Here is a 17,233-nt window from a genome sequence, read left to right as displayed (position 1 = left end):
AGGCATCCCTGTTTGCCAACTGTTAATAAATCTGACCTCAAACTGAAACAATTTGAAAGTGATTACAGATGTGCCAAATTTCACCCCCCTAAGTGAAAGCTGATGTTTGACAATTTGTGAAACCTGTTTTGTTTGGATTTGTGAACACATGTGGTAACTCACAAGTGACTGCCAAGGCTGTAAATTAAAGCTCACAGGGCTTGGAAAATCATCTAGCCCGGAAAACCTGCTTTTAGTCACCAGTAAGGGAGTGGATTGGAGTTGTCTGGGCATTGGGGAATAAGATCACAGAGCAAGGTCACTCTGAAGTTCTGTCCCATGTTGTCTGTGTTGGAGGCTCTCGCTTTGACCTGCAAGGGGATCTGTTAGACAAGGTGATCTAGTTCTAAATACTTTTGATAACTTTACTGGCTCTAGAACTTGTGGAGTCTCTACTAGTTAGGGGCGAGTTCCCCCCTCTCCCGCTAAGTTTGCTGTCCGTCTTGAGCCGGGTAGTATACCTCGGAGCTCTCTGGGCTTACAGATGTGTCTCTTGTTAAGAATTGTGATCTGGCAAATAATTGAAGACAGCTCTGCTTGTTAGGGTCCTTCCTTTAAGATGGTAAAAGTTCTCAGTTATTCATGATAATATACCATGTAATGAGAAAGATAATATTATGTAATTGGAACCCCTCTAATGTCTTCTCTGGTAACTACAATTTCAATCCAGTAGCAGTCACATTTAAAGACAGCTCCTCTGTAAAACCGCAGACATCTTAATGGGTTGACTGAAAAACATCCCTCTTGGTCCAAAATTATGCGTGCTCAGTCTTGTCCATAATTGCAGATTGTTTCATCCAAGTATTATCTGTCCTTTAAATGTAGTCTGTTCTTTTAAAGAAAAGAGGCCATCTCATTTCTTTAAAATTAATAACAACTCGCTAAATGTGTTTCCTTTTATATTTCTTTCCTCATCGTACAGAGAGCAGAATGTGTGTGTCATGAATCCGGATCTGACGGGACAAGCGATGGGGAAGCCACTGAATCCGATTAGCTCTAGCAGCCCTGCCCATCAGGCCATGTGCAGTGGGAACCCAGGTCAGGACATGACCCTCGGTAGCAATATAAATTTTCCCATCAATGGCCCAAAGGAACAAATGGGCATGCCCATGGGCAGGTTTGGTGGTTCCGGGGGAATGAACCATGTGTCAAGCATGCAAGCAACCACTCCTCAGGGTAGTAACTATGCACTCAAAATGAACAGTCCCTCCCAGAGCAGCCCTGGCATGAATCCAGGACAGCCCAACTCCATGCTTTCACCGCGGCATCGCATGAGTCCCGGAGTGGCCGGCAGCCCTCGAATCCCACCCAGTCAGTTTTCGCCCGCAGGAAGCTTGCATTCCCCTGTTGGAGTTTGCAGCAGCACAGGAAATAGCCATAGCTACACCAACAGTTCCCTCAACGCACTTCAGGCCCTCAGCGAGGGGCACGGGGTCTCACTAGGGTCGTCGCTGGCTTCACCAGACCTGAAACTGGGCAATTTGCAAAACTCCCCCGTTAATATGAATCCTCCCCCACTCAGCAAGATGGGGAGCTTAGACTCCAAAGACTGTTTCGGGCTTTATGGGGAGCCGGCTGAAGGTACGACTGGTCAAGCAGAGAGCACCTGCCGTCCAGGAGAGCAGAAGGAGGCGGACGATTCCAGCATGCCCCAGGCTGTGAGCGGTGAGAGAGCTGACGCACAGAACCGGCTGCATGACAGCAAAGGACAGACCAAACTCCTGCAGCTGTTGACCACCAAATCGGACCAGATGGAGCCCTCGCCCTTACCCAGCTCCCTCTCGGACACAAACAAGGACTCCACAGCGAGCCTGCCTGGTCCTGGCTCGACACATGGAACCTCGCTCAAGGAGAAGCATAAGATTTTGCACAGACTCTTGCAGGACAGCAGCTCCCCTGTGGATTTGGCTAAGTTAACAGCAGAAGCCACAGGCAAAGAGCTGAGCCAGGAGGCCAACAGCACGGCTTCTGGCTCAGAAGTGACTATTAAGCAAGAGCCAGTGAGCCCCAAGAAGAAAGAGAATGCACTACTTCGCTACTTGCTAGATAAAGATGATACTAAAGACATTGGTTTACCAGAAATGACCCCCAAACTTGAGCGACTGGACAGTAAGACAGACCCTGCCAGTAACACAAAATTAATAGCTATGAAAACTGAGAAGGAGGAGATGAGCTTTGAGCCTAGTGAGCAGGTAAGTTGTGTAATGTGTTCTCTCAGGTATACTAATCCATATCCATCAAGGATTTTCACAGGGGCATTTGGAGGCCTCAGGTGAAGGGATAAAAATAAGCCTTCTCCTTTGTTGTTCTCACTTGGAGACAGAGTTAATTCTCACTGAAGCTCCCTGTTCCAAATACTCCTGTCTAGCAACGAGTGACACTTTCATCCACGAGGGGAAGGCTGACTGACTTTTTTTTTTTTTCCTGGAAAGGGCCAAGTGGTGAGTATTTTAGGCTCTACGGACCAAACAGCCACTGTGGTCCAAAAACGGCCATAGACACTATGCAGACAAATGAGGGCGCTGTGTTCTAATAAAACTTTACTGACAGCCACTGATACTTGGATTTTATACAGTTTTTGTGTGTCACAAAATGCTCTTCTGATTTTTTTTTTCAATTATCAAAAAATGTAAATCCCTTCTTAGCTCGGGGCCATAGGAAAACAGGTGGTGGGCAGGATTTAGCCCACAGGCCAGCTGTAGTTTGCTGACCCTGTTAATAGAAGATGCCTAAATTGGGGATAATCACTTCCTTGAAACTGGCTTTGTCAGGGCAGACTTCATTAAATTATTTCCCATTTACCTTTCTCTTTAAGATCAGAGTTTGGTGTTCAAACCTAATGAGGAACATCGCGCCCTTCTCTATCGTCAGCCGAACCTTCTGGTTAATGTTAAAGAATTCTTTCTTTCTTTCTTTCTTTCTTTTTTGGAGAGTTATTTCTGACATAATGGTTTGGCATAAGATGTTTCCTGGGGACTCAGTGACGGGCTGGGTTAATGATCCAAGACTTCACCCTGCTTTATCAACTCCCTCTCTAATACCTGGGAACAGCCCTGGACTTCAAATCTTTTAAGTCCTCATTGGTTAACAAGTGAAGAAGCTGCATTGGCCTTTCTACTTAAAATGGTTCACTAATTTGTCTTGAAATTTGTTTTGCAAGTAGGGAGTTGATGTGTCCCTGTCTTGGGGGACTAGGTGTGCGTGGGGAGAGGAGAGAGCAACACTCCCTTGCTATACTTGAACTCTGCTGAGTCAGCCGAGGCTGGCCCGGGGGCAGGGCTAGGATTGAAAGCAGGAATCAGGAAGGCTGAGGCCAAACACGCCCGCCTCACAGAGCGGGACTCCATCCGCCCTTCCAAGCTCTTAGCTTCCTTCATTTCTTTCACTTTGATGTCTTGGCAGCTGCTGTATTCCTGTAAGAGAGATATGATTTTTTTAAACCTCCATGCCCTTCACCAGGGAAACATCCTAATTCTATAATCATCTTTGATAATTAACCCTGGAACTTAGATGTTAGCAGCAGGGTTCGACAATACCGCTATTCTGTAATACAGTAAAATCAGTAAGTGGGGGAACCTCAGTTTCTTTCAGCAGAAAGTTAGTAGCAAAGCTTGGATTAAGTGTAGGGTGAAACTATCGATAACTGTCAGTGTTTTCATCTTTTGAGGTTTACTAGATTAGAATATACAGAGTGAGTGGCAGGCACAGATACTGTCACTCACGTCTCCCTAACACATGCCGTCTCCCTAACACATGCCGGAGGGCAAGATGGTGACTCATGAGGGCCACCTTAGCTCAATGGCTAAGTGGCTGGCCCCTCCCTCCATACACAGAATTTATTTCTATCCCCGGCCTGAGGCCCTAGGGACTTAGAGGGTTAGGGAAGGGGGACACTGTTTGGCATGTCTATATTTAGTGTGTGATGATGCTAACTTCAGACAAGAAACTGAAAAAAAAAAGAATTTTTTTTTTAAGTCCTTGAGTCACTTGCCATTTCTAATTGTTGTTTAGGAGACAGGTTTTTCTAATCAAAATCATCTTACCTAGGGAACATCAGCACAAATCTGTTATTTTGGGACCAAAAAGCAGGGTGTACACACACACACACCATTTTTTTTCTTAATGAAACCCAGCCCCTGGTCTCACCCTCCATTCACTCCCATTTGAAAAATAAAACTCCGCCAAAAAATACTGCTTCAGAGCAAACTTAACATTGAAAACATTGCAACTTGAAAAGAAAAGTTACCACAGGAAGTATGCATTAACTAAATTTAGATCAAAGTTAAAATGACTTACTTTAAGGAAAAAACAATGATTCTTTTGCCTCCTGCTTGCCTTCAGTATTCCCAAAACAGATTAATTGTATCTCCTTTTAACTGCTGTACCAGTTTAAGTTTTTTTCTTTCATTTCAGGGGAATGCAAATTTTTTATTTAATAAGATAAACTGTTAGGGAGCCTGAATTATGCAGTCAACGGGCTTGTTATTTTGACTCCGAAAAGAGCCATTAACCAAGTGTGTGTTTAACCTACCTATAACTTATTAAGGACAGGAAGTACTTCGATGGTGCTATTATACCTAAAATAGCGTTCTTCACTGGGTAGACTATTTAAACAACATTTGTTTCTACAGCATCTCGGCACCAACAGGAAGCAGTGACTGAAAAATTTCCAATATGTTTACCGACTTTCCAGTTACACACTTATTTACCCAGTAGAGCATGTTGATAGTCTTATGTTCTTTCTAACGCTACTGGGCCAGTTATAATGAGGGCTTAGAGCTAGTCTAAAAGGAACATCTTGCTATTTAGCTCCACCAGAAAGGCAAACTGTATCTTAAACTGGCAATGTCCTGAAAATTTCCCACCAAATGCAGTAGAATTGTATTACCATCTTTTAACAATTTTACCTTTTTTTTTAAGCAATTTTATGTTAGGCAAATGTGGTAAAATTACACTTTTTATTTAAATTTTTGAAAAAATGTTTTGTAACTTATTAAAACACTTATGTTATTAAAATGCATGTGCTCTTTATATTTCCTTCAGAGAACAAGTTGATTTGACACATGAAAAATTCATAAAACCAGAAAAATGAAAAATTAAAGAAATCAAGTCCAATTTTCATTTTGTAGAACTTTTATAAAAATCTTTCTGACTCATTTTCTGCCTGAAATAGTTTAAACTAACTATTCAAATTGATGTGGCTAATTTGAGCATTCGAATAGATGCCTAAGCAAAACTTTGAAGAATCTTGGCAAAGCATTTTAAAGGAAGGCATTAATCTTTTTGTCTTGTGAAGAAATGCCTAACAAAGTAGACATGGACTGGGGTGCCTGGGTGGCTCAGTCGTTACGCGTCTGCCTTCTGCTCAGGCCCTGATCCCAGGGTCCTGGGATCAAGCCCCGAGCCCCGCATCGGGCTCCCTGCTCCACTGGAAGCCTGCTTCTCCCTCTCCCACTCCCCTGGCTTGTGTTCCTGTTCTCGCTGTCTCTCTCTCTGTCAAATAAATAAATAAAATCTTTAAAAAAAAAAAAAAGTAGACATGGACTAGAAGAACTTTTGGTGAGAATTAAAGCTTAAAAAAATTTAGGGGGGATATTTGATCAGAAACTTAATGTGATCAAATCTGTCCCTTCCAAAACTTACATAACTACAGAAGAAAATGCCATAATTGCCAGATTTTATTGCCAAACAGCCGTAGGGGTTATAGTAGACATTCTGAATTTTATGTCCTTGATGAAGATCATTTAAAGTATACTTAAGACAATTAGGTGAATGTTAAATGTGTACTCCAAAAATTAACAAGAAATAAGCACAAGCAAAACAATATTATCTCCAGTGGGGAAAATTACGTAATGTATTCTTCTGATGGCAAGCTGAATGAATTCGAATAATGTCCATAGTTATGGGGATCCAAAGAACCAATTTCTTTTGACTATGAAACCAAGAAGTTCCTACATGGCTTTCTTAAGACAAAAAAGTGTTGTTGTTTTTTTTAAATTTATTTAAAGATTTTATTTATTTGAGAGAGAGAAAGCGGGGGTGGGGTGGGGGGGAGGGTCAGAGGGAGGAACAGACTCCCTACTGAGCAGGGAGCCCGATGCAGGATCATGCAGGATCAATTCCAGGACCCTGGGATCATGACCTGAGCCGAAGGCAGACGCTTAACAACGGCCATCCAGGCACCCCAAAAAAGTGTTTACTTGTCGGAACTAGACTGATCCAGAGTTGAATTTGGTCGGCTCTTAAAATGGCAGAGATTAAAAACTTGAAAATCAGTTTTTAATACATGCTTTTTAAAAATAAAAATCAACCAAGGAAAATACTGCATTTTAAATTTTCTAATTATTTGAAATTGAAAAACCAATAAATTGATTTAAACCATCCAAATAATACACACACACACACACACACACACACACATTAGATTTTATTTATTTGAGAGAGCACAAGCGTGGAGCAGGGAGCCCGATGCGGGGCTCGATCCCAGGACTCCTGGGATCATGACCTGAGCCGAATGCAGACGCTTAATCGACTGAGCCACCCAGGCGACCCAGCCATCCAAATCTATTTTAACATGTTATACGTATAACGTTAGACTTATTTTCAACTCATTATATTAGACACGAGTAGATTACATAGGAAGAATCATGAATCTTGTTACAACTCTTTGAAACTATGATGATAGTTATTTTTCTGTTTGACGGATGTGGTTTAGAGTATAATTTTATTTGGGTGAAAAGAATAAAGGTAAAAAGGAAAGATAGGAGTCTAGACACAGGCTGTTGTTAATCTACACTGTAAAAGCTTTCTTCTACACATATCTGGGATTGGGGGCCAAGTATAAGAGCATCCACTGAGGATAATAATATACTTTATTTTTATTACTGTTTATATGAACCTATTTATTTTTGGCTGTTTCTCATCCAAGGCAATCTGCAGAGCTTTCTCAAGTATCTTATTACTTTACTTATTCTCCCCCCTCCTTCCTCCTCCTTCACCCCTTACTCTCCCTACAACCCCCCCACACACACACACAATGAGCTTCAAGGGCCACTTTTTAAAATAGTCTAGGGGCGCCTGGTGGCTCAGTCGTTGGTTGTCTGTGCCTTCGACTCAGGTCATGATCCCGGGGTCCTGGGATCGAGCTCAACATCAGGCTCCCTGCTCCATGGGAAGCCCTGCTTCTCCCTCTCCCACTCCCCCCTGTTTGCATTCCCTCTCTCACTGTGTCTCTCTGTCAAATAAATAAATAAAAGCTTTTAAATAAATAAAATACTCTACACAAGGCAGCAGCATAGTAGGGAAACTTGGTTTCGTAGGACAGCAATAAACTTCCGTTTATTAGAACCTCTTATCGCTATAGTTATTTTAATGACACAATTACAAGGATATTTATCACACATTTTTATGAAATATTTTTCTGAGAAAATAATGGAAATTATAGGAATTTCTGTGAGAAATTTAGTTGATCCTGGGAAATTTTCTTAAATCACAGGTTAATATGGTTAAAGGAATTCATCCAATTGACTGAGTGTCCATGACTGTGTTCCAGGAACTGTCCTTGGAGGACAATAGATGTCCATACTGATGTTTATCCTTTTGTATTCAGCAAAACATGATAAAGATAGATTTACAATGGAGTCACTTTACATGTACGTTTAACTTACACAAAATCATCTGTACACATTCAGAAGAAAGGAAGGGGCAGCTACGAAGTGATTAAGTAGTGTGAGCAGTTCTGCCCACCATTTTACCCCATAAGTATGTACCCTTGCAGAACCATCATGAGATGGATGACAAGAGGTTACTGGGTTTGGGTTCTCCTATGGCTCTAGCAGTGTGAACATGTAGCTACAGGGTTTTTAAGTGCAGCACAGCCCCTACGCACATTACACACTACGTCATTTTAGGACTCAGCTAAAACAACAGCAGTGTGCTTCCGCTCCGGAGGAGAACCTGTGTCGCCCTTGGAGGGGACATAGGTGCACAGTGAGGTGTCTCCCCAAGGGTCATTTTGTCTCCGTCTATACTTCAGGATGCTGACTTTGGAACCCAACCCTTACCGAAGATGTATGTTTCCCATATTTGATGCCTCCATCTTCTGTTAGAAATGCGTGGCTAAATTAAACTAGAAAATGGTCTTGTAATTGCCCCAGCAACACACTGGGAATTTCCTAGAAAGTTGATCTCCAGGTTACTACTAAGCTACTTGACTCTGAAGAAGGAATCAAATAAAATGTCACTTCAGTTTCTCTTTCCCAACTTGAGAAATATGTCCAGTAAGACTTCCCATACAGATACTACATATGCCATAAATTGCAAAAACCTTAGTAAATCCAACCTCTGCCTGGGGAATAGGGGTTGTATATAGAATAAAACTGTGAGCCATTTTGCTCCAAGTATTACCTCCTATCAGATGTAAACAATTTCATTTGAATGCCCTGTGTCGATAAAATGTCTAGTCATGGTCAAGGATTCAGATTCCATCCAGTGACTTTGAGGGAACTACCTAACTTCTGTGTTTCCACCTTGACATCCAAGAGATCATTCTTACCACTTTCTTCATTAGAAACTACTTCTAACATTTAACTTCTCCATTTTTTTGTGTGGTTAGCACTGCTTGATAGGTTCTACTTAATATAAAATATGTTGAGCTTTTTGGAAGAAAAGTAGTAGGTGTGAGATAGTGGTGATATTTACCTTATTATTTTGATGTTGGTAATTGAAATGAAATGACTTCAGTAGAAGGAAAAGCCCTAAGAAACACTGTTCTGCCTTCTGTGAAGTCAGGTTAATAGATGCTGTGTATGGAGACACCATGTTTTTATCCTGCTTCCCTACATTTTGTCACCTAAGCTGGTGACTGACTGAGAAAGCCAGTGTCATTTGAAACTGAAAGCGCAAGCAGGAAAAAAAATACCAGTCAAATCGAAAAGGCAGTGCTTAACTATTCATGGTGACTTTGAGCTTACTTTGCGCTTATTTTGCCTTTTACCCCTGCTCTTAAAAAAAGAAGTCCTAGAAGGAAATGACCACCTACAAAACACTGATGTAGTGTAAATTTCGATCATATTTTTTTTTTGAACCAGTTTTTTGTTGTTATTTCTTAGAGTTAACCACAAACCTAGACCTGGACCATAAGTCCTAGTACACTCAGAGTTAATTAGAAATATACATACTCATGACTGATTGAATTATTAGCATACATTAAAGGGGAATTTATACATTGCCAATGAATCAGCTCTGGAAGAGAGCTTTCTAATTCAGTCACCACTCTTTTTCTGGATGAGGAAATAGAGGACGAAGAGATTAAGTTATTTGGCGTTTGTCAGTTTAAATTTTTAAAAGATCAATTCCCTTGTTAGGCCAGAGGTCTGCTTGTGTGTCTGCATCCTTTGGCTGTGGTGGTGCCTCATGCCAGTTGGGTCTGTAATTGCAGAGGGGGCTGTGGTGCCCACCCTCAGGGTGGGACTGGATAAACTCTTCTGTTTGTTAACTGCAGCCTGGCAGTGAGCTGGACAACTTGGAGGAGATTTTGGATGATTTGCAGAATAGTCAATTACCACAGCTTTTCCCAGACACGAGGCCAGGCGCCCCTGCTGGATCAGTTGACAAGCAAGCCATCATCAATGACCTCATGCAACTCACAGCTGAAAACAGTCCTGTTACACCTGTTGGAGCCCAGAAAACAGCATTGCGAATTTCACAGAGCAGTGAGTATGAGATATTGATGGTTATGCCAAGAAATTCCCATATAATCACCATTAGAAACAGTGATTATTAAAATCTGATACAAACAGCTTAGTCACTTGAAGGTTTTTGTGATCAAATAGCGCCATCTACTGCCCAGGTTCTTCAAAACACCATTCAAAATGGACTCTCTTGAACATGGCCTTCCAGTATTCTCTTGTGGTTAATTTAATCAATTTGCAGTGAGACTGACCTACATAGATAAAGTTCTTTGGGTGGTTGTCATGTTTCCCTTTATTTTTGCTACTGCCTTCAGAAATGGGGTTTAAAATAGACTTTATGTGTTTGAGTATATAAGTGGATACTTTAAATATATAAAAAATTATAAAGTTAGGCTGACTTTTTAGGAATAAAATGCTATTAAAAATTCTTAATATTTAATCATAATATGTGAACGGGCTCTACACATTAAAAAAGTCTTATCCTGTCTCTTAGGAATAATCTTTTAAATATCAGTTTGAATGGAACTTTATCATACATGTTTTCTAAGTGCACTTTAACTAATTTGATATAGAGCTGGAAGACCTTAGACTATTTTAGCAAATACATTTTTTCTATCATGTATTCTTTTTATTTTAGATTTTTGTAAGTTTAAGACGAATTCTTTCTTCACCAGGATCACTTAGTTTACAAACTCAGTTACCTGAAGTAGTCCAACAGTTTTGAATGGAAGAAAATCTCTCTCCTGTGCAGAGAGACGTCATTTATGGAATGATAAATGACGTCCTTAGTTAACTTGGTGAACAGAATGATTTTTCCCTCGTCAAGTACAGTCTCATTCTGTGCTTAGCATTTGTTCTGAAACTGTAAATGGCAACCATCAACCAAATCACAAAATATCTTTAATTACTAGATCTTTTCTCAAGTGATTCTTGATTATTCTGAAACGGATAAAACAAAATAGTTTGTGTTTGTTATCATCTCTCAAACCTTCGTGTTTCCTGAGGAATGGAAGGTACTTCTGGACCGTGGGGGATCACAAAGTCAAAGAGTCGGGGAGTGAGTAAGAAGCACACTAGAGAAGTTTATGCTCATTAACCGGAGGCATTAATGAAGGGTGGCATGAGGACTCATGCTTTCTCCTCTATTTGTACCTGCTGATGGTGGTCAGATTGTTGAGTGCTAGCCGGAGAGCTAAACCTGAGGGGATCATGATTAAACATACACCATTTCCATTCCGAGCCCTAATTCTTCTAAATATTTTATTTCTGTTATTAATTAAGAACTTATTTATTCTGAATGTTCTGTTTCATACTATGCTTTATGTAAGTCAGTGAAAATAAAATACTTGATATTATTTCATAAAGTAGTTCTATAAACTGTCCTTTATAATATCTGTATACTTTTAAAATTTAAAAATGTTCTTATCAAATTATTGGTACCTATGTGATAGGTACAGTGCAGTGCGCACACCACCATGGATTCTTGTCCGTCCACCATAAGAATCATTTCAAATCTGAATGTGTCCGGAATTTAAAGAAGCTGTATTTAGAAGATTAAACAGGGCCCTAAATCTTTAATACTGACTTTAGGGGGCAGAGTTCACACTTAAAAGATTTTAACTTCCAAGGCAAATAGGTACTTTTAACCAAACTCTACTTCTAGAAAAGTCCAGTTAAGAAATGCTATGTCCAAACCACACGTGTCTAGGTTTGGGGCTCTATACAGGAGAGGTTTGTAGCTTCATAGCTGTGACAAAGCAGGACTCCTAAATTCCAATAATGGTACATATGGAGAAGACCATACGAGTGTTTTACCTAGCAAATAGGATTAAATGTTAGAAATTAGTGATGGGGAGGAAAATATATGGTAAAAGACATGGGGGTTTTTTCCTCTCTTTTTGCAAGATTGTTAAGAGTTAAAAGACCTGTTGATTAAATTTTTGTGCTGCATATGGTTGTTTTTTTTATTTTTTGTTTGTTTGTTTTTTTGTCTGTGAGTTTGTCTTTTACGTAGGCAATTGGTCCCTGATGTGCATATCTTTGATATTTTACAGACAGCATTTTCCCTGATCACTGCTTCTGTTGCTGTTCTTTTTCCATTATCCTATATTAACCTTCAATTTTCATTTGTTTTCTCCTTAGCTTTTAATAACCCACGACCAGGGCAACTGGGCAGGTTATTGCCAAACCAGAATTTACCACTTGACATCACATTGCAAAGCCCAACTGGTGCTGGACCTTTCCCACCAATCAGAAACAGTAGTCCCTACTCAGTGATACCTCAGCCAGGAATGATGGGTAATCAAGGGATGATAGGAAACCAAGGAAATTTAGGGAACAGTAGTACAGGTAAGGGCTCAAATGCATGGTTACTTTATTGGTGGGTTATTTAACTTAATGATGTATTCATCCACATCAAAGTAGTAGAATTTTTCAAATGAATTTTTTTTTATGTTAGAAACTAATACTAGAAGGTAAGAAAATTCTACAAACTTTGACTGGGAGAGTGGCATGTGAAGCATTGGGAAACATTCCAGTAAGCTGACTGTTTTATTCTATGATCATTACTTTTACGAGGTTTCTAATCATTAATCCTATAGCATAGGCTTATGTCTTCTATTCCAGTTTACTGTTCTAGACATTGTAGTGTTACGTGTAAGATGATTTGGTGGCTGCTGGCATCTCCTGTAATCTGCTGATAATCCCAAAACTTCCTATTAATTGATGATTTGTTTTTGGAGAATTTCAGAATGAAAGTTTAAAATTCAGCCAACTTTTCATACTTATAAATGATATAGTTCTTCAGAAAAATATTAATTAAAAATAAAGAACTTTACATGGTAATATGCTTGATCTAAGAGTACCGGGTCCAGGGCTCCCTTTTTGAAGATATATGACTTTGCCTGTGATCTGGTTTCGACCTTGACTTGCTATGACTTCAGGTATCTACCAAGTTGCCCCTGCACGTTTGCTAGATGGTACTCAGTGTCATCACAACTACCACATTCTCACACTTGCAGCTAATTAAGGCTAGAAGTCATCTGAGCAGCAGTGATTGCTATTACCACCACGTCCTGTACCCTATGATATCTATTTATCACAGACCTAGTAGCAGGATGCTGAGTTTCCTAATGAACTGCTCACAATTTACAGCCCTCTTCCTTTGACAAAATGAAGTACTCAGGAAAAAGGCATTGAAAGAAATAGATATTATGAAAAGAATTTATATTTGTTCTTGTTTTTTTCTTTTAGCTTAGTTTTTAATCTCTGTATACGCATTGCCATTTTAGACAGCTGGCTGAAAATGAGAATTCAGTTTAAGGGGAAAAGTTGGATTTATTTATTTTCAGGTATTGATGAGCAAGCAATTTGTGGGGAAACGTGTACCATGCTGTATTAAAATCGTTGATTCCTTCAACAAATATTTATTGGGCGCCTACCATATGTGCCAGACACTCACTACTTCACTGCTTTATGTATTCACAGAAATAAGGGCCATATTAATTTTATAATTTAAGATAAATTATTGATTTATGTAAACAAAATACTGCTTTCTGCAACATTCTGTAACAGAAAAGGAGCCCCAGTGACTCATTAAAAGTGCCTCCTTATTAGGAGAACACAAGAAGTTCTGAGTTCTTGGAGAGGTCTTGGAGGGAGGAATTTAGGGGTATACCTGTTTTCAAATCTGGGCAGCCTGGAGATCACTGGTGTCCAGACTCTGAAGATCATAACAGTGCCTGTGCTTTGTTTCAAAAAAGAAAAAGAAAAAGCCTGAAAGAGATTGAGACCCCAGTTACTATAATTGCAGGAATGCTGTTGAATTGCGGGTCGTTTTTCCTTCTGCTTTCTGGACTTGCCGTAATCTTGTTATATTATTTAGAGACCAGGTTTTTGGAAAAATAAAATGCCTATTCTCCCATAATACATTTGTGTAATTCAAATTTAATCTTTAAATGGTTTTTAAAATATATATTACTATAATATTGTTCTGTGACTTCTTCAAATTAATTATCCTTTATTCCTTATCATCCTGACGTAGCACATTCTCATTTCACAAGTGAAAAGCCACCCACAATACATGTTCCCTCCGCTTCTTAAATATACCCTATTTTTAGTTATTGTAATTAAAGTAAATGAAAGCAAGCCATCTATTTGAAAACAACTTTTATTTTTTTTTAAGATTTTATTTATTAGAGAAAGCATGAGCGGTGGTGGGGAGAGGCAGAAGGAGAAGCAGACTCCCCAGTGAGCAAGGAGCCCAACATGGGACTTGATCCCAGGACCCCAAGATCATGACCTGAGCCAAAGGGAGATGCTCAACCGACTGAGCCACCCAGGCGCCCCATAATGAAAGCAAAACTTTTATATATCCATCATTAAACATTTTGAAATGCGGGGTTCTCACTGGGATTTTTTTTCCCCTTTAGAACATCAAGTCTTAGCCAATATTTGGCCATTGTCAGCATCCCCAGGGGCCAGGCCAGAGAGAGTAAACACTTGATACTGCTTGGAGTATTGTGCTCTTATTGTTAAGTGTTAAATAACTGATAATATCTCAAGTATAAAAAGATTTTACCAATCTGCCCTAACCCATTCTAGATCTATGTGATCAGGAATGTGGTGGTCCAGGTATATTGAAGTACCCTATAAGGAGGAGTTCCCTTGCCTTGGATATAAAAAACTGTGGTAGAAAGATCCTGTAATTTCTTCATGTTTTAGAGGCTACCATGGTCAATTTTGAAGCTTAACAATTATAGTAGTCTGAAAGGGAGCTGAGGATTTAAAAATGTGACATCGGCTTCATGGGATATTCTGTGATTCGGATTTATAACCAGAGTATTGATTATCAGTTTAAACCTTGTTTCTCTTAGCCTCACCTCCCTTTTGGAAAGTAAAGCACTGACGTGTAGATCAGCTAATGTGATTCACTTCCTGAGGAAGGAAGTTGGGGTTATCCACACACCACAGCACCTGTTTCTAAGTACATATGGGAACAATTTTAACAGCTTTTCCGAACTATGAAGAGTGGCAAGTCTGTGCTTTGAGCAACTGTAGAAATTGCCAACTCTTGTTTCTTAGCCAAGGGTCTGCGTCTGTCCCAACGAGGGCGTTACCTATTGGGCCAACTGTGTATTACAGAATGATTGTCTTCCACAGAGTGAGATCATCTGGTGTTCATACGTGCTGACTATGTTTTCAGTTACCCCATGTCTCTGTTTCCTCTGGCTTGCCTGCAGGAATGATGGGTGGTAATGCTTCCCGGCCCACTATGCCATCTGGGGAATGGGCACCACAGAGTTCTGCCGTGAGAGTCACCTGTGCTGCTCCCACCAGTGCCATGAACCGGCCAATCCAAGGAGGTATGATTCGGAACCCAACAGCCAGCATCCCCATGAGACCCAACAGCCAGCCTGGCCAAAGACAGATGCTTCAGTCTCAGGTCATGAATCTAGGTAAGGTAGTTCTAGTGCTCTTTTTTTTTTTTTTTCTTAAGATTTTATTTATTTATTTATCTGACAGAGAGAGCGCATGCGAGCACAAGCGGGGGGCAGGGGCAGAGGAAGAAAGAGAAGCAGACTCCCCGCTGAGCAGGCCGCCCAATGTGGGACTCAATCCCAGGATGCCAGGATCATGACCTGAGCCAAAGGCAGACGCTTAACCAGCTGAGCCACCCCGGCACCCCTCTAGCGCTCTTTACTTTTAATCTCCTTGCTTTCTTAGAAGACAGTAACAGCTCCAAAAGTTCTTTCAGGATATGCTACTCATTTGCAGTTTAGGTGATTCCCCTCATGGCAAGCTATCATAAGGGAGATTTTGCTAGAACTCTATAGAATCATAGAATCTGAAAAGCTTTCTAGTTACATTAAAGAACCAACTACATTTATGGTGTTTTATTTTTATTAAATTACCTAATTTCAACCTTTGGGGGGAGTGAATTGGAGTGTCACACTGTAAATGTTATACATATGATATTTTTTAAAAACATTTCAGTGTTACAGCAGTGGTTCCTAACTCTGGGTGATCATCAGAATCATCTCAGGACAAGATGCAAATTCTTGGGCCACCATCCTAGACTATTAAACCAGACTTTCCAGGGTCCTCACTGAAGGTACAAGGTCTTCTTAGAACATCTCACAAAATGTGAGGATCGCTAAAATTCTATTTGGATACAGTTCACATGTTATTAAGATTAATGGTCTGATACATTATACGACACCATTTGTATGAAGTGCCCAGAACAGACAAATCTGTAGAGAAAGAAAGTAGTAGGTAAGTGGTTGCCTAGGGCTTGGGGTATGGGGGACATGGGGAGTGACTCCTAGTGGTCATGGGGTTTCTTTTGGGGGGATAAAAACTTTCTAAACCCGATTATCGGAATGGTTGCACAGCTCTGCAAATATACCGAAACCCACTAAGTCATATACTTTAAATGGGTGAATTGTGTGGCATGTCAGTTATATTTCGGTAAAACTGTCATTTTAAAAAAAAAAAGGTTAATGATCTGTACAACTCATACATGAGATTGTTTTCTTAATCATTGACATATTAACCTTCTTCTAAATCTTGCATGTTAGCATAATTCAGGTAAGTTAATGTTTATGTACTTTTTCATATACTTAGATATTGCACGATGAGTAAGAGCTAAATCATTAACGGAAAGGTACCAGGATTGTTTTGACAAGACAATGCAGAATTCTCATCCTACCTCTGGCTTCCGCTTTCCTACCTAGTTATGTAATTGCTCAGCACATTTTTGTCTTATTTCTGAGAGGTGACATTCAGATAGCCTTTCTGCGGAGAATGTACTTCGAATTGATGAGTGGTTTCCAAACATAAGTTCATACAATTTGAGGCTTCTGTGGAACAGTGCTAAAAATGACCAGATTTTCATGCAAAATTAAACTGAGAAATTTTTTAATGTATTGATTCATTCATTAAAATATCATAATTAAGGGGCACCTACCTGGCTCAGTTGGTAAAGCATGTCACTCTTGAGCCCCATGTTGATTATAGAGGTTACTTGAAATACTAAATAAATAAATAAATAAATAAATAAATAAATATCATAATTAATAAATCCCTTATATCCAGAAATTCAATTTATTTTCCATATTTCTTTACTGAAGAGCACCTCACCTGGCCTTTGAGCTGTGTATTCTGTAGCTGAATTTCTCTTGATTTTTAATAAATTCAAAAAAACCCTGAACTCAACAGAAAATTACCTATTTTAACGGAAGACAGGTCTATAGATGGTGATAACAATAAAATCATTGAAAAGCTCGTGTCATCCATTAGCTTTAAACCTCTAAAAAGAACTTCTAAGAAAGAGCACATCCGAGTTGTCTGGGCCTTCTTTCTGTTCCACCCTCTCTCTTCTGGGAGAGCTAACTGAATTACAGTTAATAAAAGTTTAGGAACAAGTGATCTAGTGCTTCTCAGAAGTATGGTCCAGGACCCTGATGCCCTTTCAGGGGGTCTGTAAGGCTAAACTATTTCCA

At 39.8% G+C, this 17,233-nt stretch overlaps 1 protein-coding gene and 1 long non-coding RNA gene across 9 annotated transcripts in view; one reads left to right on the top strand and one right to left on the bottom strand.

Moving 5' to 3' along the window:
* NCOA2 (nuclear receptor coactivator 2) overlaps positions 1 to 17,233 on the top strand; it is a 286,892-nt gene that overhangs the window by 238,963 nt on the left and 30,696 nt on the right. For 7 of the 8 annotated variants that reach the window (XM_073892872.1, XM_025870705.2, XM_025870706.2 and 4 more), the window contains 4 exons: positions 962 to 2,231; positions 9,542 to 9,752; positions 11,874 to 12,080; positions 14,972 to 15,187. In XM_073892872.1, the coding sequence (XP_073748973.1) occupies positions 962 to 2,231; positions 9,542 to 9,752; positions 11,874 to 12,080; positions 14,972 to 15,187 (1,904 nt within the window). The remainder of the gene's footprint in view (positions 1 to 961; positions 2,232 to 9,541; positions 9,753 to 11,873; positions 12,081 to 14,971; positions 15,188 to 17,233) is intronic. The other variant, XM_073892874.1, reaches the window with a different exon arrangement.
* On the bottom strand, positions 3,353 to 16,930 carry LOC141372801 (uncharacterized). Its single transcript, XR_012378230.1, has 3 exons — positions 16,872 to 16,930; positions 16,699 to 16,763; positions 3,353 to 3,452 (listed from the first exon to the last, which is right to left on the bottom strand). It is a non-coding gene; the product is annotated as an uncharacterized lncRNA (long non-coding RNA).

This window comes from Callorhinus ursinus, unplaced genomic scaffold (genome assembly GCF_003265705.2).
Source record: "Callorhinus ursinus isolate GAN/ISIS: 27379988/994484 unplaced genomic scaffold, GSC_fseal_2.0 scaffold5, whole genome shotgun sequence".
NCBI classification, from domain to species: domain Eukaryota; kingdom Metazoa; phylum Chordata; class Mammalia; order Carnivora; family Otariidae; genus Callorhinus; species Callorhinus ursinus.
The sequence above is the reverse complement of the archived record's forward strand: the minus strand, read 5'-3'. Positions and strand labels throughout refer to the sequence as shown.